General features: G+C 38.0%; 1 protein-coding gene across 2 annotated transcripts in view; it reads left to right on the top strand.

Moving 5' to 3' along the window:
* LOC119559777 (neuroligin-3) overlaps window positions 1-9,397 on the top strand; it is an 81,643-nt gene extending 72,246 nt beyond the window's left edge. For both annotated transcript variants that reach the window (XM_037872856.1, XM_037872855.1), the window contains 5 exons: window positions 2,884-3,096; window positions 4,914-5,052; window positions 5,455-5,606; window positions 5,929-6,041; window positions 6,164-9,397. In XM_037872856.1, the coding sequence (XP_037728784.1) occupies window positions 2,884-3,096; window positions 4,914-5,052; window positions 5,455-5,606; window positions 5,929-6,041; window positions 6,164-7,323 (1,777 nt within the window). In that variant the 3' untranslated portion in view covers window positions 7,324-9,397. The remainder of the gene's footprint in view (window positions 1-2,883; window positions 3,097-4,913; window positions 5,053-5,454; window positions 5,607-5,928; window positions 6,042-6,163) is intronic.
* The last annotated feature ends 13,136 nt before the right edge of the window (window positions 9,398-22,533 follow it).

The raw sequence follows: 22,533 nt of genomic DNA, 5'->3' as shown, positions 1-22,533 counted from the left end.
TTCCTTATTATCTAAGATAAAGAATATTTTAAAAGACAACAACTTCATCTAAAACTTCGTTTAAGTAAATTAGCTAACTGGGATTATTTACTACTTACACCTACCACTTTAAAAATATTATTAGACCTAGAAAATGCACTAAATCTATTTAGGGCCGCAGGAAAATGATGAACCATTTAGGTAATGTTTTTCCCAGTGTACAGCTCTATGTAACAAGAGTAGGGTCTATAATTAATTTAAAGTTCTTGCTTCTTTTGGCAAGTTTGTGCTTGCTTTGTTGGGTGTCAAAGGAGTTTTATCTCGGCATTTGCCAAGGCACGAGCCCTCTAACAGCCGCTAGTTTAGCCAGCGATAAGATTTACCCCGAACCTGCCCGGCCCACACTTGCATATAATTAATTTATGCACATTAGGCACGCAAATGCTGGGCTTCATTTTGTTATGGCCAGCTCGCTGCTGGTCATTGTGGCTCCTGTGGATTTCTGTGGATTTCTGGAGAGCCGAGTGGTATGGGCCACTTGATTTATGCACTTTGTGTTTGAGCCATTTTACAATGTTAATATATATTATTAACAGCTAATTAGCTGCGATTCCATAATTGATGTGCGGCTCTGCTGTTGCATCCCTTAACTGGGTTAGTTTTAGTGATGGGGGAAGTAATTCGTTTTAACTGGATAGTCACTGAAAATGACTACTGATAGAGTTCATTGAAAATCCTATTTGAGAGCATAAAATACCCATACACAGGAGTGTCACAGCTTGGAAACCAGCCAACCAAAACCGCCGGTGACCCAGAATCTATAGAGTTTCGTAGTTAATTGGGTCTGATATTAGAAACATTTAGAAAGCTTACTATTTGGTTGTGACACCGAGATTGGGGAGAAATTTGATCGGAAGAGATTTCTTTGACACCCCTGATAAAATATTTTGCAGCTCATAAAATGGTTCTCTGAGCTTAACACAATAATATTTTAGATTTCAATGGAAAAGTCTTTATATTATCCTGTTGCAGTTATTATAAAAAGTCTTGGCAACCAAGATAAACAGGCCTACAGCTTAACAACATGTAATGAATTTGTATGTTAAATCAAAATGTTATGTTAGTCATAATCAAGCTAGTGTCATAATACCCTAGCCTCATTCAATAGCTTAGAAAGTGGTATGCAGATTTCTGTTCAACTATAAACCAATAAGTACCGAAATGTAGTTCTTGCCATCACTGGCTGGCTGCAATTCAAGTCAAGCACCATGGCGAACTGCAATTGAATAGATAATTAACTGGGAAGTGGAATGCCAGCCAATCAAACGCACAGTCAATAGTTAATGAGAACTCTTTTTGAGTTGAAAATTGCAGCACTTTGAGGTCCTGGCTTTGAGTTGCAACGGCAACTTGAGTGCAGCGTTGCATTGTGGGTCTAACATGAATTTATCTCGGTGCGCTTTGTAAACTGTCAATGCCCCGGGGGCTATTAGTCGGTCTCCCAGCCAAAGGAGTATAAATATTTCTTAGTGCACATTTAAAAGCAATTTGCCGAGCACACACGCACACCGCACCGAATATCCAAAGGAATTCCATTAAGCGCATGCACAAAGAGCAAATAAAATTTGCCAAATATAAAACGCAAAACTTTCGACCCACCGACCAATCTCTCCTTTCGTCTATGTCCATCGCACACTGTGCGTAAACAAATAAGGCAAAAATAAATTTGAAATTGCAACTGCTGCAAGTAGATGCGCTGGTCAAGGACTGGTTGATACTTGCCCAGCTGCTTTTGGCCAAGAGTTGCTTCAAACTTTTATATCTATCAAGAGTGCGGTTAGCTGCAAGGGCTTGCTTCAACTTGTTTAACAAATGAATGGATCCAAAGTTTTCAGTCAAAATTATTGTGGCAGAGAGATAAATGTGAATTGATGCTTGAGGAATGCAATTTGTTGGTTGCAAATTTGTAATTACAAAGCATAATTTAAGCCAGAGCGTGCACTTGGGCAGGGCCCTTGGTTTATTTCTTAATTCGGCTGGCAGAAGGTCGGAAATCGACCCCCTCCATCAGCCACCCAGGTAGCCTTAACCTATCAGAAGAACCTCATCTTTTCCGAGGGGCTAACAAGGGCGAACTCTGACACCTCTCCAAAAAGCAACTTTACACACAGAAAATATGCGACATTTCCAAACCAAATCAAAATGATCTCTTTCTATTTTAAAGTTTACTCAATCTTTTCTTTTATGAAACTTATTTAATCAATGCTTAATTGCTTGCTCACCTTATTCAACATACGACTTAAGTTGTATTCGAATTTTCTAATCAAATAAAAGATTAATATATAAAATTTGCTAATAATTTAATAATAATATTTTTACTCAAACACATCGATTACCTACATTATAATATTCGCTGAAGGGTTTTAGATGAACTAATTATACTTATTTACTATGTTTATGGTATAAATTTCTTGCATTCTCCAACACATATATGTTCATTAAATGATATCACCTGAGCTGTCAGATTATTTGAAATTTATATAGACCTCTATGGAGTAGTAGGCTGTGCCTTAGCATTTAATGCATTGGGGCTAAATTCATAGTCAACTTTCGTGTGTTATCGAATTGATGAAATGGTGTTTATGCACATAAGATGTTGCTAATTTCATAAAATTATTTAATCAATAGCTTTTCATAATTTTTTTGGAATTGTAATTAGTTTTTGTATAATTGTATAGGCTTGTTTCAATTAAGTTTTATATATTTCCATTATATTAAAGACCGATTTATATTTTCATATGTCTTAAGTATAAACCAGATTTTGTAGGGATTTTATAAACATAAATATTTTAAATTTTTCAAGTGCACACACTGACTCCCCATTTCTCAATCGCATTTCCGCAGATACGACCTGATGGCCGGCGTGACACGTGCCGAGGCCTTTTTCAGCTTCAATTCGGGCGACGTGCAGTACGGAATCGAGGCGGATCGCCGGTCGAGAATTTTAAAGGCCTACGTACGCAACACGTACACGTTCCATTTGAACGAGATATTCGCCACGATTGTCAATGAGTATACGGATTGGGAGAGGCCCGTGCAGCATCCAATTAATATCCGGTGAGTAATTTCGTTTGTATGCGAGCCCGGGTACCGAACCTGAGACTCCAGGTGGGCGGAAAGGGTAAAGACCAAGGATTCAGCAAGAATGGGGGGAGTGTGCCAAATAAATATTTCGTTCTTAATTAAATGCGCCATGGCATGCCCCGATATCTGGCTCCGGTGCTCACTTCCCGACCAGGATTCAATTAAGGCGGCTTAAATGAATCTTGATTTCAATCTTATGGCAAATGAAATGCAAATTTTTCTTCCATCGTTTCGGTCAGCCTACCAGCCTAGCAGGCCGTTAGCCAGCCAGCCAGCCTGCCAGCCTTCATAAATAATGTTTGGCTGCAATTTGTCCGCAAACGGGTCGCATAAGTGACATGGAAATTGCTCGCACACAAACCCAATCAAATATATGATTTGCTTTTCATTTTTCGATTTCAATCAATATTTATGTTTGCGACTAGGTCGAAGTGACATCGCAGCCGGCGCACAGAATGCATTCATATCATGTACACTATATATTTCGACTCTCGTTTCGTTTCGATTTCCTCAAACAATTTATTTGTGTTTGCATAATTTATGCGGAATTACATTTCAATATTTCCAAAGAAATATGGCAAACAAATTGATTTCCCAACTGCAACGCGTGGCGTATACTTAATACAGCCTTTCACAGCCCTGGCGAAGTATTCGCCGGAGTTGTGCGGACGTGCGTTAAGTGGCCTGCAATGAAGCACGGCAAACGTTTCACGCTCCAACTCCGCCTGAGACCGAGTTTCCTTGGAGCATTGATCACAGGTGCTGAGGAGGAGGAGGGGAGTCAGGTGGGCGCCTCCCACTCCATTTAAATGTCAACAATACGATGAAAAGGACTTCCCACCGCGCACCACAAAGTTTTCTTTACTGAGAGCTCTGATTATAATATATGCAATTGGGAAAAAAAAAAGAATTTACAAAGGGAAAATATAAAATCAAATTCGTAGCTCTTATATTGATAAACGTACACTTACATAAAAAAATTTAAAATCAATAATTATTAATATTAAAATTTTAATTAAACACCTTCCGTTAACTTTAATTAATTGAATACACACGATTTTTAACAGAGTACTAGTTAAATTAAGAGTCAGGCATTTTATTCAGAGACTACTGGAACGAAATCGAGGTTTGGCTCTACCTTAAAATAAATTAACCAATCTCGATGTGGGAATACAAAGCAACAAACTAATGATGCAGTTTTTCATTATACATTCTGCGAATGGTAAATTTGTTGTATTTATTAAGGTATAATATTTACCCTTGAGGAAGTAAACCTATTTAAAAAAGCTTTTAAAGTTAAGGCTCCCACAATTTCAAACACTAAATTTATCAAGAGACAATGCAAATAATAAAAAGCAAGGGACACTCTTGGTGGTTCCATCTTTGCTGCATTGAAAAGATATGTATGCAAATGCGCCAAATGGGTTTTATTCAAATTTTCCGCTGCTGCATTTGGAATGCTAAAAAAACTACAAAAACGCAAGGGGCAGACAGACAAAAATAAGGACAAATGCAGGAAAAATCAGAGGGGGGTAAAAAGTGGAAACCCAAAATAGGCTTAGGCCGCCGTGGAGAGCCCCACTTGGTAAACAGGTAAATACGAGCCACATCAACGAAAGTGGCAGCACTCAAAGTGGCTTGTTAGTTGCGCACTTGAACACAGCTCGATTGGCGAAGGGCAATAGCAAAATAGCCGGAAAATTGCGAACGAGCTGAAGGGCGCTGGCGGGCAAATATTGAAAAATTGTTATTTGATTTTAATGTTGTGCTTTTCTCCCCACTTTCCCCAGGGACGAAACACTGGAGGCGCTGAGCGATGCCCAGGTGGTGGCTCCGGCGGCTCAAACGGTGGATTTGCATTCGGCGGATCATCGCAACTCCTACTTGTACGTGTTCGACTACCAGACGCGATTCGGTGATTATCCTCAGGTGAGTTCAAGTTCAGAAAGGTGTTTAGGGGGGATAAATAAAATACAGGCCATTCCTTTAAGAAAACGTCGATGGACTTAAGTAAAATCTTTATAAATATCGAAAATGTTTATCTTGGGTATCCTTTTTTTAAATCATTTCGATTACATTTTATGGCTAAGAAATATTTCAAAGTGTTTTAAAATTCCTAATCAGCAATGTCACAATTATATGGCTCCATCTTTGAGTACGTCAAATCCTTCCATCACAAATCTCCCAATTGTGCAGCAAGTCAAGTTAAAATAATTGCATTGACAGGCTGAAGCCCAGATGCAAATGCATAAATACTAATAGGTTGAGGGTCAAAGGGCTGATGTGGGGCTGGGCACTCAATTTGGTTTCTGGTTTTCTGGCATTTTGCAGCGCCAGGGTTGCATTCACGGCGAGGACCTGCCCTATATCTTCGGTGCCCCGCTCGTTGGTGGTTTCAATCACTTCACGCGCAACTACACGAAAACCGAAATCAGTCTATCGGAAGTCGTGATGTTCTACTGGTCCAACTTTGTGCGAACCGGGTAAGTGCAATTCTGAATGCTGCTGGTTTCCATTTTAGATGGGGTCCACTAACTGACCACAAACACGTGCACAGGAAAAAATGATATATCTTCAATGAATCATAATACAAAATTATTTTAGAGTTATGAAATTTCTACTACAATCAAATACCTGATTATGTTTAAAATTAAAGTTCATCCTTGGCTAGTCCAGCCAAATGTTGTGTTATTTTCATTTTATTCGATATATCCTTTTCTCCCGTGTACGAAACTAAATTCACATTTATGCCGGCATAGTCCATCCACGACCCCATATTAAACACACAATCTCGCCCGTTTGCAGCAATCCAAATGAGCAAATGGAAACGGAACACGGCAGTCGCCAGGAACGGAGTCGCTATAAAACCATTGAGTGGACGGCCTACGAGAGTGTGCACAAGAAATACCTCAATTTCGGTAAGTGTGGAAATTAATTCCAGCTCACATTTTCATTTGAGTGCCACTTATTAGAGTTAGATTCAAAAGATAGCATATATAATGCGGATGGTATTCTCTTTTTTTTAATACCTTCTCTTCAGATACCAAGCCAAAGCTAAAGAACCACTATAGAGCACATCGCCTCTCCTTCTGGCTGAACCTTATCCCGGATCTGCATAAACCGGGTGGCGATAATGTGCCCGCTGCACACCACCAACTGCACGATGATGACGACGAGGACAACAACATACCCAGCGATGCCTCCGTAAAGCCCCTTAATCCGCCGTACACTTCACGGGCTGCCAATGCAGCGGCCATGGGGAACTTTACGATTTTCACCAACCAGGTATTCTCGCTACTCAATCTCAGTTCACCGTCCTCATCGCTGCAGAGGAACGGCACTCGTTACGGGGGCAGTAAGATATATCCAGATGATATGATGGACGGGGATCACGGGGGCGGGGCGGCCAGTGCCTCGCAGGACAATGATGGTTTTGCAGCCTACTCCACGGCATTGAGTGTGACCATAGCCATAGGTTGCTCCTTGTTGATACTAAATGTGCTGATCTTCGCGGGAGTCTACTACCAGAGGGACAAGACCCGGCTGAGTGAGCCCAGGCCCCAGACCAAGCTGAAAAGGCAGGAGAACGGACAGATGCCGAACAATATTTGCGGGGACCTGGAGACGCTGACCATCCACGCGAAGAGCGATCCGGCCACCCTACTTTCGCACCACCATGCCATGCAGCACCACCAGCTGCCACCGCCGGAATTCGCGGATATACCCCACCGTGCCCCGCCGCCGCCGAAGCACATGAAGTCCCTGCAGGACCCGGGGGGCGGTGGCTCGGTCAGCGGGGCGGTGGGCGTGTCCGGGGTGGTGCAAATGCCGCCGCCACACGCCCTCCAAGTGATGGGCAATCAATGCGGTACACTGACCAAAAAGAGCTGCATGAAGCAAACGCAGGCCCAGGCCCAGCAGCACTCGCCTGCCCAGCAGCAACAGCAGCAGCAGCAACATGTGGTCACCCATCAGCAACACTTGCAGAATCATCATAATCAAAGCATGACCACTGTGCTGACCACGGCCGGTGGGCTGGTGGTGCCCACGCCACCCACTGTGCCGGTAATTGTGGCCACCACCACGCAGCACCAGCAGCAACATCAGCAACATCAGCAGCAGCAACACCAGCAGCAGCAGCACCAGCAGCAACAGCAACAGCAGCAGCAACATCCGCTGATGGACGAGCTGCGTGTGTGACATTAATTGACCGTGCGTTTTAAATGTGATCTCTAAACGCACTGCATCCCTAGTCCTTAACCCTAATCCCTAACCCCTTCCCCTATGCGTTTCAGCTGTCTCTATAAATTAGTTACATAGGCTACAAGGCCAGTAAGTGTGTGTCGGGAGCTAAAACTGTGTCTATCCAATACACACAGATGCTTCTCCTTGCTAAAATCTGTTGCTAGTTGGTTTTTATAAATTACTCTGTAAATAGTTGACTAAGTATAGATCGTTGTCGAAATCATTATCAAGGAAAGTTAACTTGGAATTAATGCTAAGCTACAAAGTGTTCACCAAAAGGTAATATGTTTTTCGGTAATAAGGCCCCTTTACTCTTTTTAGAACCAGTTGTAGAGCTTTTCTAAAGTAAAAATGGTTTTACAATAAACTATTTTTGTGTATAGAAATTAATATTGAGTTTAGAAATCATTCATTGTAAATACAATTATTCTTTTGAAAACTATGGAAAATAATTCTATTTATTTTTAGACTTTCCTTTTTAGTATAGCAAACTGTTCTTCTGTATTCTGTTTATATTCCAGGTTTTTATTCCCCCTCTTTAAATTTTTTTCCAACCCATTCTCTATTTCGCAACTAATTAGGACCAATAAAACTACACGATTCCAAGTTACGGACAAGATTTCATCTCTTCCTTCTGTTGGCGTTAGTATAAAAACATTACGGTAAAATAAACGTATAGGAAAAACTACGAGAATTCTGAATGCGTAAAACAAAAAAGAACATGAATGTTATTCTTCCAAAGACTGAATTATAATTGTGTGTGTAAATAAAACTAGATGCAGAATTAAAAGTACTACTCTCCGTGTACAACAAAAAACTCCCATATATATACATTTTCAAACGAATAAATATGAGAATGCAGTTTTTAGCCAAACCAAACACAAAAAAGAACTAGCAAAAATTCAGAGAAATACGGCAGCCATAAAATCAAATCATGTACAGGTGCAAAGGAGCTGTTTCTTTAAGTTTTGGCAGGAGATTTGTAAAAAAAAAACTGTACAACTACCCCAAGAAAACAATAGAAGCAACTTAAACTCAAACTAAAACTGAAACTAAACTTTGGTCAAACAGAAAACAAACAAAACAAAAGCAAATTAAATTAAACTGTTAATTGTAAGCATGCAGCTACTTTGTTATGTAACTAAATAAATATTTATATAGCTATTAAAATTAGATGCGTATATAAGCCCACACAAAATAAAAAACAAATAAGCTCCTCTATATAGCTATACAAATTTCCAACTGCGAGAATAGTTAAAAATTCCATTAGGAGTTAAGCGGGGCAATTGAAAAGCGCAGTGAAAGCGAAACAAATATTCATAATTTAATCTTTTTTTGTATTCAGTTGGTTTTTTCGTTCTGAATTACAACTATTTACAAACAATTGCCCGAAATTGTAATTAAAATGGAAATGATACGCGAAAAAATAGGATGGGAAAATTAAGCAATGGAACTGCTCATTAAAGTGAAACAGCGCGAAAATTGCAAACAATTTACGGCGCTTATTAAAATACTTGTAAATTACATAAACACATTTAGCGGCAGTAAAAAAAAAGGCCGAAAGGAAACTGTAATAAAAAACAGAAGCCATTTACAGCCCTATTGAGAATGTATAAGTCTATAGCTTCTGTATGCATATACATACATCTATAAAAACAAATCTATGTATTAATGTAATGGTGTAAACTTAGCATAATTAGCCAAATAATACAACAAGTATATATAAATAATATATAGATTGCTGCATAACTGGCAAAACAAAAACGATACAATTAAAACCAAAACTCATGACAACTATCGCGTTAGAAAATGTGTAACGATTGTGCGAAAGAGACTTAGCATTAACAAATTCGGACTAAATGGAATATAGTAAAAATCAGTAAAAAATAAAAATAAAAACCCAATTGAGGAAGGAAGAAAATTTAATTTAATGGTTTATAACCGCAAAAATGGTGTGAAACAAGTTGCAGGCACTTAAGATGAAATGAAAATTTAAATAATAATAAAGTTGCAAAAATTATAAAAATTATACGTTCGGTTGGTTTATATGGAATCTAATTTAAAGCAAGGAACGTAAGTATTTTAAAGGGAAATGAACATTTTAAGGTCGCTATCCAAATTAAAAAATACCAGCTATTTTAAATATAACCAGTTTTAAAGGAATACCATGCTATTTATAATATTTTTTCTACTTAAACTACATTTTTTGTATTGAGGTACCCAATGCACACCGATTGAAGTGCTTAACCAAACGGAAGTGCAAAATAATGGAGGCATATGCACTTTAAGAGGCCGTTGAAGCGTTGAATATCCGCACACATGTGCGCCAAGATACAGATACAGATAGCGTTCTGCATCTTTATGCGAAACAAATATAGCACTGGCACTCACACAGATACACCCACACAACTGCAGTTGGTAACCAAATATTCGCAGCGCTACAGCATCAAGGATAAAGGAGAAATACAGACCTACGGAGGATAGTTGGGTTGGTGGGGAGGGGGCAGACTGCAGGATAATAATGGTTCTATTGATATCAAAATAGAATGCGCAAGGGCAAGCTCGTTGGAGATAAGTTTCTTTAACACACAAAAAGAGATGGATAAGAACAAGAAAATCCATTGAAAATAGATTTATTATGTAAATTTGGCCGGCGTAAGTGAGTTCGCTATTACTCCATCTGTGTCTTTTGCAGCTTAATTTATAAAATGGAATAACAGCACTCTTCTTCTGCTGCCGAAAAGCCATATATGCTTAACGCTTTAATTGAATCAAAACAATTTCAAACTAGCTTCGCTTTCGCTTTGTCTCCTCCACTTGGCTTTAGATTTGACTGATTCTTATTACCAATGACGAAATCCAATTGAAAGTCAGAAAACAATGGGGCAAATCCGGAGAGTCTTGGCATTTAATCCGCTCCGAAAAAGTTTCATTTCCGTAGTTTAGCTTTGGGATACTTTTTGCATACATCGTACGTGCTGTGTTTTGCCCGTTTCACTTAAAATCAGGATTCAGGATGGAAAAGGCGGTCCTTGGGTGGGCGTTAGTCAAGCTGTGTTTAATTTATTAGCACAAGTCGGGCAAAATTAAATAATAAAAGTCTTCCAAGTGGCCCCCTCCCGTGTTTCTCCCTATGTGTGAGTGAAAATTATCACTTTTAATGCTGCCAAAAAGGTCACGAGTCAGGGGGCGTGGCGGGCGGAGGTCGTTCGACCCTTTGATGGGCGTGAGGCCAAAAGCAAATGGCTGGCGAGCTGAACACCCGTCCTCCCCGGTTCCCCAAAACCCGACAAGTTGATAATTTATGTTGCGAAATCTGTTGGAAATTGCTTTATACGCTAATAAAAGTATTTCCAAAGGGGTAGCAAACAACTTAATTTAAGGGGATCCAGATTTGCAGGCAAACTTCAGGGGAGATCACTTAACGTTCAAGTCATGGTAGCAGAACTAATAGTTTATAACTTTTTAAATATTGTATGATAAATATCGTTAAAACAAGTAACATATTAATTTTAACTATGAGCGAATAAACACCACCCAAAAAAAAGATTTACAACTTAATTTTTTTGTTTTTAAAAGGTAATATAAATAGGAAGACTTGCAGGTTGTTAACGTCTATGTCAATTTATACTCGGATTTTTCTAAATACTTTTCTGATCTTCCGACTGACCAAATCTGGGGTAAGACTTTTCGAGTTAAAAGTTTTACTTCTGCCAGCTTATGGCACATCAACGTTAATCCTAACCAAAATTGAGTCCAGAATTGCTGAACAAAATTGGTCGGCGAACAAAAAAATCCGCACAATTTGCAGAAAGTTCGTTACGGTTTTTTTCCAGATGCTGTTGGAAAGTTTAAACGAAATCGAAGAAAAGTAGCTAAGCAAAAAATGTTATACACATTATAACAGTTTTTCGTTGGATAAACTTTATTTGGCTGGCAATTAGTTTGTATTATTTTTCAGTTTGCTTTGCCATTTATATTTGTTCTTTCTGCGTCGGTCGTAGAGTTGCATTTTTCAACTTTTAAAATATTTATATAGCATGCGTTTTTTCAGCTTTAGTTGGCCATTTTTGCTTTTTTTGGCAGCCAGGTGAAAACGGGATTCCGTGCTATATGCTTTTTGAATGCCACAGAAAGTTTTATTAGTTGTTTGACCAATATCTTTCTCTCTGCTTTCCGCTTTTGGTTTTCGTTACATTTTGCGTGCCACAAAAACCAGAAATAACAAAGTTTGCCCATTGTCTTTTTGTCATTGTTGAGTTAAAACTTTGCACTCTCCTTCGGCCAGGCAGATAAACTCAGATCCAATTGGCAACAGCTATGAATAACATTTCAGATAGACCCTGAGACCGCTAAAGCCGCTAATTAGTCGGGCGAAGATCCGCCCAATTGGCTTAGGCGATTTGTACCTCGAGACCTAATTAGATACACATGGAGTGGTTTATCGGAGTGAAAACTCTCAACCATTCACACGAGATTATTGTAATAGACTCGTCAAATCTCATTTGCGTGGCACGGAGAGGCTGGCAATAATATCGCAGCGACTTTTTCGGTCCACGGTTCATATCGCAGCACACACTTATCCGATACAATCGCCAACTAACCCAGATTTCGCTTACACGTGCATATATATGGGAACCATAATCTATCCATTCAGCCAAATCAAATCGAATCACAAATGCTGCGATGAGGGGAGGCAGGAGCAAGCTCTGAAGGAGCTTACATCCGATGCAGCACTGGAATACTGAGAGTGCAAATGAAGACTAGGTCAGCCCCATCTATCTATCTATTTCACTATCCCGCCCGATCCACCTCCATATCCACCCACTCGAGGGTCACAGTCGATGGCTGTCAATGATGGCTCCGGCTGCAGGGAGCGGACTCGGAGGACACCAACTGCCCGACAAGTGTCGTATGTCGTCCTGTCTAATGTTAAGCTACTTTTCATGTATGCCCCAACATCCACTTCCCGTCCTTTAGTTGTGGCAACTTCGAACTTGCGCACGAACGCACATTGAACAAAAACAAATAATATGTTTGGGAACTCGACCACAAGATACCCTGCACTAAGGTCCAGCATCGTAAACAATATTTATAAAGTAGATAAGAAAGAAGATAATGAGCGCCTTAATCATAATAAGATAAGGGGTACAAATATTATTTTGTAGGGCAACTTGATTATATTCCATCACATTTCACATCTTATCTTACTAGTACTAACTTTTCAAAATTCTAATCAGCCTTTAATTATTTTCATCAAATGATGAACTAGTCCGGATCTCATATTTTTCGATTAAGAGGTATGACAAACGCAAGACACATACCAAATATAGAAGAAGGGAAAACTCAGTCACCATCTGAGGTCTCCTGAGCTTTCAACGCCCGTTAAGCATCGCAATTATTCATTTTTATGATGCGATGACACAGCCAACTGTTCACCTTTCTTCCGCAATCGAGCTCCCCCTTACTTTATACTTTATATTAGGCCAAGAATGACTGAAAAAGGGGGGAAATAGGGGGCGTTAGGAAGTGTTTGCAAGTTGAGTCACGACCACGGCATCAAATTGGTTAAGATTGAAAAATTATAAATTATCGAATGAAAATATCTGCTCGGGGTACTGGGTTCTTGGGAATATCGTAGGGCAAAGGGTTAAGTGTGCTTGACTATGGGGTGTGTATATCAGAGGATAGCGCTAAGTCTCTTCGATTTTGGAGGTCCTTAAAGCATCTAATTAATATTACACCGCCGTGTTGGCCATGTACATTGTGTGTAAGGAGTACGTGGGCCCCGCCCAGCCACAAAGCAAGAACCATCTAAGCATCCACAGTGCGTTTAATAACTGCAAGAAATGTTTAAGGGCCAACCCAACTTCCTGAACATTTTCAGAAATATGCAATAAATTACGAATCTCAGCTATTTTTTTCTTAAATAATATATTTTATATATTTATATACTTTCAAATAAACTCCGAGTGATATATTGCAGCTAAAATCTGAGAAAATGCATATATTTGCCACGATAGTAAAGTCATTTATCAAATGTGCTGCTTATCAATGATGACCTAAAATTACGAACCACAGTGTATAGCTTAAACAAGGCGTAGATAAGGAGACCCCGCCACAGCCCACTTAGCCCACTCCCCCAGCAAACTGTTCCAAACTTAATCGTGTGTTCTGCATAAGATTATGAACACGAAATTAAACCGGTAACAAGAAACTTCAATTAGAGGTAAACACTGGGATGAACATGGGAAACAGGAATAGAGGAAGGGGCAATGGATAAGTTTATCTGACCAAGTGCAGTTCAAGTTGGCAATCGCTCCAAGCTTGACGACAATAAAACATAAAAATTGCTTTTAGCCAAACGCAGCGTAACTTTGTCCAATCAATTTATTGAGGCAAGTTTAAAAAATAAGTAAAAAAAGAAAAAATAGCACGTTTAATGGAAAAAGTTTTTGGCGCCAGGGAAAATGCTGCTAATTTGATTGTCATTAGACGGCGAAGGCGAGAAACAAATTCATCCAACCTTCTCCCTGGCCATAAAGCCTACACTCAGGGAAAATATAGAGTACTCTTTACAGAGCAGAAATGCCTTTCGCTAAACTATGGTATATTTCATTTGAAATATATTTAAAATATTTGGAACTTAAATTTAAATCCTTGAAGATAGTTGATAGGCCATATCATTACTTTTTCAAGATGCCGCATACTTTATTTATTTAAAGTTTGCTGCTTTCTTTGAGTGTTTTTATGTATGTGTGGATGGGCTATATGAAAGGTAATGCATATAATTGAATTTTTACACAACTAAAGAAGAGGCCTATTCGCCAAATGCCTTTGTTGCTAGAAAAAGCGCCGGCGAAAAGATGGCGATGCGATGGTGATGAAGACAGCGCAGAATGCCGGAGAAATTAAAGTGAAATTGAAAAAGTTTTATGAGCTTTTCCTCCATGCAGCGGGCCCCACAAAAAGAGCAGTCGGATGGCGGGAAAAGAAAGCAAAATATTACACAGCCACCGACGACGCGTAAAGAAGACAAAAGGCCAAAACGAGAGGAGTGCTTGGGAGTGGGGCAGAAACGCTTTGCCACCGCCAAATTGCCTTCCTGTTCGGGGCTGAGGGCATAACTTTGTGCAGCAGGTTGCTTAGGTAACAGTTTTATGTAGTTATCCCTCCGAGAGCCAATAGAAAAACGATGTCGGCCTACATCCTCAGCCTCCTCAGTCTTTCCCCTCAGTAATTGCATAATAATTGCAGTGGCAGCGCCACCAACAGCAATCTACACTCTGACAGCTCTGAATCATCCGAAGGCGGCTGCCACGCCCGCTTAAACTAATTTTCCCATAGAATTACTTTGGATGAGTTTGGTAATTAATGGCAGCGGCAACGGTGAGCAAGTCATCCCCCACAGAGAAAAAAAACTAAGAGCTTCATTCAAAACTGTGCAGTAATATAGTTTTATAATTTTTTAACAATCACCCGTACCTTGCAGCCAAAAATTTAATTATTATATTTATAAAATTATATACTGTCAAAACTGTTCTTTCTTTTTAGAGGAACTTTTTGAGGAATACAAAGTATAACAAAAGTATTTTAAGGTTGTAGAACAAATATACATTTAAATAATTGTTTTTATTCGTACATTTTTTAATTGTTCTATAATTTTAAATGTTTGTATAAAGTGTGATCAAATTGAAAAAATGTGTCTCTATTCGCTTACCTTAAATTTGTATATCTAATATTACAATTAGTTTCATATTAATCAAATCAAATTAAATATGCTTTATTCAAACTAAAACAAATCAATGACCGATGAACAATATTTTTGACTGTGCTTCAACAATAAACCGAGCCAGAAAAGCGAATCAAGACAACCAAGGCAGCTAGCAACTTCTTTCATAAATATTTCGAGCAGGAAAAAACAACTGTTAGGACAGACTATGAAAGCGTTACCCTTTTTCTGTATCTGAAGTTCAGTTAAGAAAAGTTTGATAATTGTAACTAACTTAAGGTAAATTCATTTCAAAAGTACACCCTTTCCTTGAATTGTATTAGGGTGGGATGGAATCTTCGGTAAAAAAAACTAATAAGCATTTTTGACCTGCACATATTAGAGACAAATTAAGTGCAAAGCACACTTCAATTAAATAAAAAAAGTTCCTTCTCTTTAGGTAATTTCCTTTTTGAGTAAAAAGCACAAATAAACCATTTTAGCTCAAAGGCGGAGGCGCTAACTCAGCGAAGCGTAAGATGTTCAACCCATTGAAAGTCAAAGTCATTGCAAATTAATTGAAAAATCAAACCATTTTGCTTTACGTTTGCCTGCTCTTCACAAAGCATAAGATTGGAAGTTTGGGGAAAACCCCTCCGAGGACTTTTTAACTCGAAATTAGGTCCTTGAGTAAGGCAATTAATAAATAATGGGGAATGAAAATTAAAAAGGACAGGGATAGGGAGAACCCAAGGTCGTCCAGTTTCAATTTTGGGTTAATATCACAGGGTAGCATCGTATGTACTATATAAGCAAAATTAAGCAAATAATTTGTAGATTTAAGGTCGAAACGTCTTAATATACTTTTTATTATCAATTTAAATCCTTCGTTAAAACTAAATATTTATAACAAAAATAGTTCCAGTTTATTTGTATTATCTACTTTTTACTTCAAAATTGATTTATGTCCTACCAGTAACAAAATAATTTAAAGTCAACTTGTTGTTGCGAAAGGACCCTTAAAGAGCCCAAAGTGACCATAAAAAAGTAACAAGTTTAAAGGGGATTGTAAAACTTTATTGGGTAATTTCACTAACAAACTCCGGCTTTGGCTCGATAAAGGAAATAATCCTCCGTCTTTCCGACTTTGAGGTGGCCGGACCACATGGCGTATGAGCAACACTATGCAGATGCAATCCGCATTCAAAGTTGCAGAGCTGAGAGTCTTAAGAAAACACCACCCAAGGACACTAGAATGTCCATTCAGCTGAACCGTAGGAGGTCCTCGACAGCAGCTGGTGATATTAGCACGTGGCCAGTGGTTGCGACAAAGGGATTTGACACTTTTCGATGGACATTGAATTCGCATTTAAATCTGCAGCTACTAAATGGATTTCAGTTGGGTGACAAGTAAAATTCGGAAAAAGGAAACGTTCCGCCCATTTAAATTGACTTTTCGGCAAGGCTTTTCGATGCAAACGGATTTGTGTGAACAAAAATGTTTGTTTTACTTATGTTCTTGCAGGTCACGGAGATTATTTCAATGAACATTTCTAATTATTCTTATTCTACTTAAATATCGTTAAAGCGAAAAATGGTTTAGAAGTAAAATTTATCTAAAATATAAAAACCTAATCAAATTTTAATTTATTCACTTTTATAGTTAGTTACCTGGGTGATTATTTTAAATCCTTTTGCATTGCATAGAACAGCTTAGCTTAAGAAAATCGAAAGATAAGTCTGCTGATGCAATACAAAATGATTTAATGCGAGTATGAAGAGCTAGTGTTTCCTTTCGAATATGCTTTAAGGATAACGAATAACACCGATAAATGCGTAAACAAACAAATGTTACGTAAATATATATTCTGGTTTCACTCGACGGTTTTTTCGACGCCATTGTTTGCCATTTAATTATGTGTTTTATCTTAGTTTTTCATTAGGTTTACAGTTGATTGCACAATTCGAATTAGATTCCGGTTGCTGCTACTGGAAAATATTTACTTTGCAGTGTTTGTTCAATGTTAATTTAATATAATCAATTATGTGGGTTTTGCAAACAGTTTTTTAACGACTTTATTAGAATTTTCTGTATGTGTTTGCAACGCAAACAATGGAATTATTCGGCTGATGCAGCTGATATAAGGTATTATGTATTTAATAATATCATATGAAAATTAAGGATAATCCCGCATCCAATACTGCAGAAATATTGTTATAAATTGTTAATTACAATTGCCATGACCTACATTGAAAAGTGATTTATGTTTATCGATGGCAAGACTAATGATTTTATTGCCTCACATCTTTAAACTACGCTTTAAGCTTCAATTTTCGGCGTTGAGAACACTAAGCTTAATGCATTTTTCAATTAACAAAAAATATATACAACGAAAAATGAATCATTAAAACAACAATTAATTTTCATTGACTCCGGTATCCATTTCTGCGGTCATAGCCGCAATTCCCAGTTGGGTCATAATCGGGAGCACCGCCAACCCAATATAACTTGAACCGTAATGCCAACGAGTGCGATGTGGGTGCAATTTGTGCTTTGTTATGTTTCTGGGAATATCTGTTGTGCACACACACTCGCGAGTCGCGCCTGCCAATTGTTATTATTTTTCTGTCAATTTTTGCATTTTACAGAAATGTTATAATCCCAGCCCCCCAGGCGAGCAAACATATCGATCGATCGCAGTTTTAATTAATGCAAAAGCAGAAGCAACCATTTTTAATGTGACATTTGAACATGTTTGCGGTGGGAATGGAAATGGAAATGAAGAGAGATTCCATTTAATGGCCAGTGGTGGGTGGTCTGCATCCCTGTTTAGTCGTCTTTAAGGACTACCATCGCAAAATTCAGTGCATTTTACGAGTCCAATTCGTTTTGCTTCTTTTGCATTAATTTTAATGCATCGCCTGACTAAATATTTATGCAATACACAACGCCCCATTGCACATTTCGGTTGTGGAGCGTCCATGGATGCAGTATAAAGGATTGGGTTGGGGCTTCATTTCATTGGCTGCGCTTCCATGGATCGTTCGCGCTGATGGCCTTTTGGTTATATTTATGAAATTGCCCGGTCTGGACTATCAAGCGTCCACGAGAGGCAGAAAGCGTTTTATGTCGGCTCAAAGCGACTTTGAAATGAACTTTTGGATGAAAGAGCGATTCTATTAAAGTTTGTTTTTGCAAAATTCATACATATGTTTGGCCGTTTAGTTTGAGTCAAAGTCGTGCTGAATTTTTCTATTGTCAGGCAAAGTCTTAAAGCCAAATAATATGATAGGTTCATTAAATATATTTGTTAACTCTGTAGAATTCAACGATACTGTCGGAACCTGAAAATACAATTAATGGAACCTTACATAAGTTGCATTATTTTTATATAAAATAAATTTAACATGAAAATGTTTTTTTAAGTGGGTCACAACTTATGACAAAAAAGGGATACCCTTCCTCATGGCCAGGAAATTTCCAGCCCAGCTAGTCCTCCATTATTCAGTTGGGTTTGTTTTACATATTTCAAGTTAATGCTATTAAATGGTAATACTCACACGTTCCACGCATTCGCGGCAAATGGGTCGTTGACCCACGCCCAGGTAAAATAGTAAGGGAGTGGCGAAAATCTGCCCGAACAGGTGGATTTCCCCCATTTGTGCGCATTCAGTTGTGCGAAACTGTGCCGTTAAAATTTTGTTTTGGCCTGCATTATTTATGCCTTTTGTAAATGAGTCCAACCTCTATTCGGGGTGCCCATTCAAAGGGGGGATTTCCACACGGCAAAAGGTAGCAAATTGGAGTTGCTTAGCTGTTAATGGAACCAAACCAAAGCATGTTCCAGCCCCCCACACGAATTTATAATTCGCAATTATTATTTGGTTGCACGCCTCATTTCTGTTCGTTAAGTTTGCAGGACTTATTAAGGTTTGAATACACAAACAAATCAGTTTCTGTACTGCGATTTGTCACCGTACACTTTACAACACAGAACCACGAAAAATTCCAATTTCACTGCATCAAATAAAAAAATAATAAATCGTTCCAAAACGACACGAGATTTCCGATTCCATGAGAGGAATCCATTTCGTATTCAAACGAATTTTTGAAAATTAAATTTTAATGGGAATGCAATAAAATATTCATCGAATAATGTGGATGGCAATGATTCCTTATCCCTTAATTTAATATTGCAGTAGAGTTACCCTTCTGCAAATCGTCAAACAAATAAAATTACAGCGCTGAAATTGGAAATTACAAAACGACGGCAAACAGAAGAACAACAAATAACTGTTGAATAATAAAGTGTACAAAATGAGAAATTCCCCGTGATACAATAAAATTGCCCTGGCAACAAAACAAACATTCGGCAAACACAGCAGGGAAAAAAATGTTATTAACACAAATAGAAAATAAACAAAAACAAAAACGAGGGGAGCGATGAGAAAGCGACATTTTGGATTTTCTGGTGCTTGTTTTGTGTTTGTTTTTGTGTGTGGGATAACAGGGTGAAAAATAAGCTACAAAAAAGAAATTTGCATAATGAGGCTATTATAATTTCAATTAAAATTTCTCTATTCCAGTATTTTTTTTGGCCGTATCCCCGTATGAACAAACCCGGTGCATGACTAACGACCACAGAACTACAACAAAAACCGAAAATGTGTTTGGGCTCCCCCCTCACCCGTGGACCAAACAACAAAATCAACAACAAACACCAATCGCTTTAATTACATTATAAATTATGCAAGCAAAGTATGTGCTAAAAAATTTTAGAAATGTGTGTTAGATGTGGGATTATAACAACAAGGGTCGACAATAGGAAATTAGTTATCTTCTCTAGGACGAAAAAGAACTTTAGGTAATATTTGATCGTTGTAAATGTTGTAAATGTATCGTTACTACGAATTCTATATTAAATATGTACATTTATAATATATATACTACATACTAAACTATGTATGTTTACAAAACTATTATTTTTTAATTTTCTCACAGAACCTAAATAAAGAAATGAAAACGATTAATTAAAATATGCATTACGGTTAGAATATATAAAGACCAAAGTAATCCACTCCTGAAGCGTATAAATGCCAAACTTAACTGTGTATTTTGATGATGATAAAGAGACGTAAAATTTCAGAAACATCACATTTAAACTTTATAGTTAAAATAATACTTAAATGGAATTCTTTATTTAATTTATGCAAACAGAAAAAGATCAACTTATTAAAGTGTAAGCCAACTAAAATTGGCTGGAATTTGATTGTACAATGTACACCAATCCAATTTTCCAACAGCCCTTGGTTGAAAAACATTTCTGTGACACCACAGGTTCAAAATCCACAAAAAAAAACTAAATACTTATTCTTTTTATTCTCTCACTGTTTGTAGTTCATGCTGTTTTTGGGAACTGATTCTGAATAATATCCTTATGGATATGCCTAAGAGTGGGACCCCATATTTAAATTGGCAAAACAAGCAATGGCAAGCCGCAACATTTGCATACCCAAATGGGCTTGCTGCGCCCCTTCTTTCATGCCAAAAATAAAAATGGCCGTTGTTCAGTTGGCTGCCATATTTCGAAGCCTGCCAGTGTCAATGCAGGCGAATGTCATAAATTTCGCATGCAGACGACGAAGATGCGCCCCGCCCCCTGCCCACTGCCCTCCGACCCCTGCTCGTGCCCCTGCCCCACCGCCTTCGCTGCAACTGCGCCGCATAAATTTTGTTCCAATAAATTTAAATTAGCAGAATGTCAGGGAGGTATGGCTCCGGAACAGTACAGCTACACGAGACAGGGCCGCCAAGTCTGCTGCACACAGTATTTATGGCTCCATTCCGGGCAGATCGGGGGTACACAGTGGGTACAAACTGGGAGCAGGGCCACTAGGTGCGACAATGTAATGAGTGTGGTTCTGCGGCCAGTGTCGCCACACCTAAGCACATTATGTTGTTGCTAATTAGCGATGTCTTCAGAAGAGAGGGATACACTGGGGGAAGTATTGGTCGCCAAAATTAGACCATAAATCGTAAAATGGAATTTATTAAGAAACAATGAAGGGAAACGATTGAAATATTTCAAGATATGAAGTTAAATATTTGGAAGTATTCTAATTATTGGAAAGCAAAAGATTATCTTTAATTTAAGGATTTTGGAAAACATAATTTCCATTTTGTGGCTAACGAGTGAAACCACATCTAATTGCATTCGTTTACACTCAGGATGAAGCATAACAAATGCAAATCAAGCTTATTTATTCAAAGCATCTGACAGAGAAGTTTGGTGTGAAAGGTATTACACACTTTCTTAGCAGGTCTTATCTTTCAAATTGAGTTCGTGATTTTTCATACGCCAAAAGAAATCAGAAAAAAAGTGGAGAATAGAAATGAAAATGTCTTCTTGATGGAGAACGGGAGGAGAAACATTTGCTAGACTGACAACATTAAATATTAAGAGAGAAGCCTCAACGATGTCAGGCAAGTAATTTCTCAAATTGCAAATGACTTTGCAATTGTTTGAGGGTGTAAATTTTAGGGTGAAGGCCCAAAGAGGTGGGGCCGTATTTCCGGATGCAACTTGTGACTTATCCCACAAAGCAAATGGTCGGAGCCCCACTAGAGTCATCAATATAAAGCAACCACAACCGCAGGCAACTAATGACTAACTGCATAAGTAAGGCTTGATAGAAGGCATGTCCGCCAATACCCTTATTTCCTTAGCCAACGTGTTATTCGCTTTAATTTCATTTTATTTATTACGTTATATATTTTTTTTAAAGATCTGCTATCTCATCCTCACAGTAAGCTTAAAGTATGATTTAAAAACTGAAAACGTGGTTTAAAACCTTCTTTAGTAATTTAATAAAAAAATAATTTACTAATGAAATAAAAAGATCCGCTATCTCATCCTCACAGTAAGCTTAAAATATGATTTAAAATCTAAAAACTTGGTTTAAAACCTTCTTTAGTAATTTAATAAAAAACGGTTTCATCAGTATAATGAAATATAGCTATAGGTATTTCATTTAAATTAGGCAATCTGAGGAAGAATACAAAATGTGTTTGAAAAAAGGTGGGAATTATAAGTATTATAAGTTATCTTATAAACAGTCAACCAGCAATTACATTACTTGATACGCAGAATTGAATGATTATTATTGATTAAACAAATATCTGAAGCACCCAGTGACAGGGTGCATTTTTATGTTAACAGCTAGATTTGGAAAAACGATTTCAGTAAAGTTTTAAAAAAGAAATTTAGATTTTCTAGGATTGACTAATCATTTTAAAATTAAATACCTTTACCAACCAAAAGAAATAAATTTAGTTTACATGGGTTATTGGGATTATTGGAACTAGAAAATTATCTGAGATACCCTGTGCCAGGGCATAATGAACAGAACATGTTGGAGAGTTCCTCTTCCTGCGGGCCAGCAAAATAGTCCCA

This window comes from Drosophila subpulchrella, unplaced genomic scaffold (genome assembly GCF_014743375.2).
Source record: "Drosophila subpulchrella strain 33 F10 #4 breed RU33 unplaced genomic scaffold, RU_Dsub_v1.1 Primary Assembly Seq354, whole genome shotgun sequence".
Taxonomy (NCBI): Eukaryota; Metazoa; Arthropoda; class Insecta; order Diptera; family Drosophilidae; genus Drosophila; species Drosophila subpulchrella.
The sequence above is the reverse complement of the archived record's forward strand: the minus strand, read 5'-3'. Positions and strand labels throughout refer to the sequence as shown.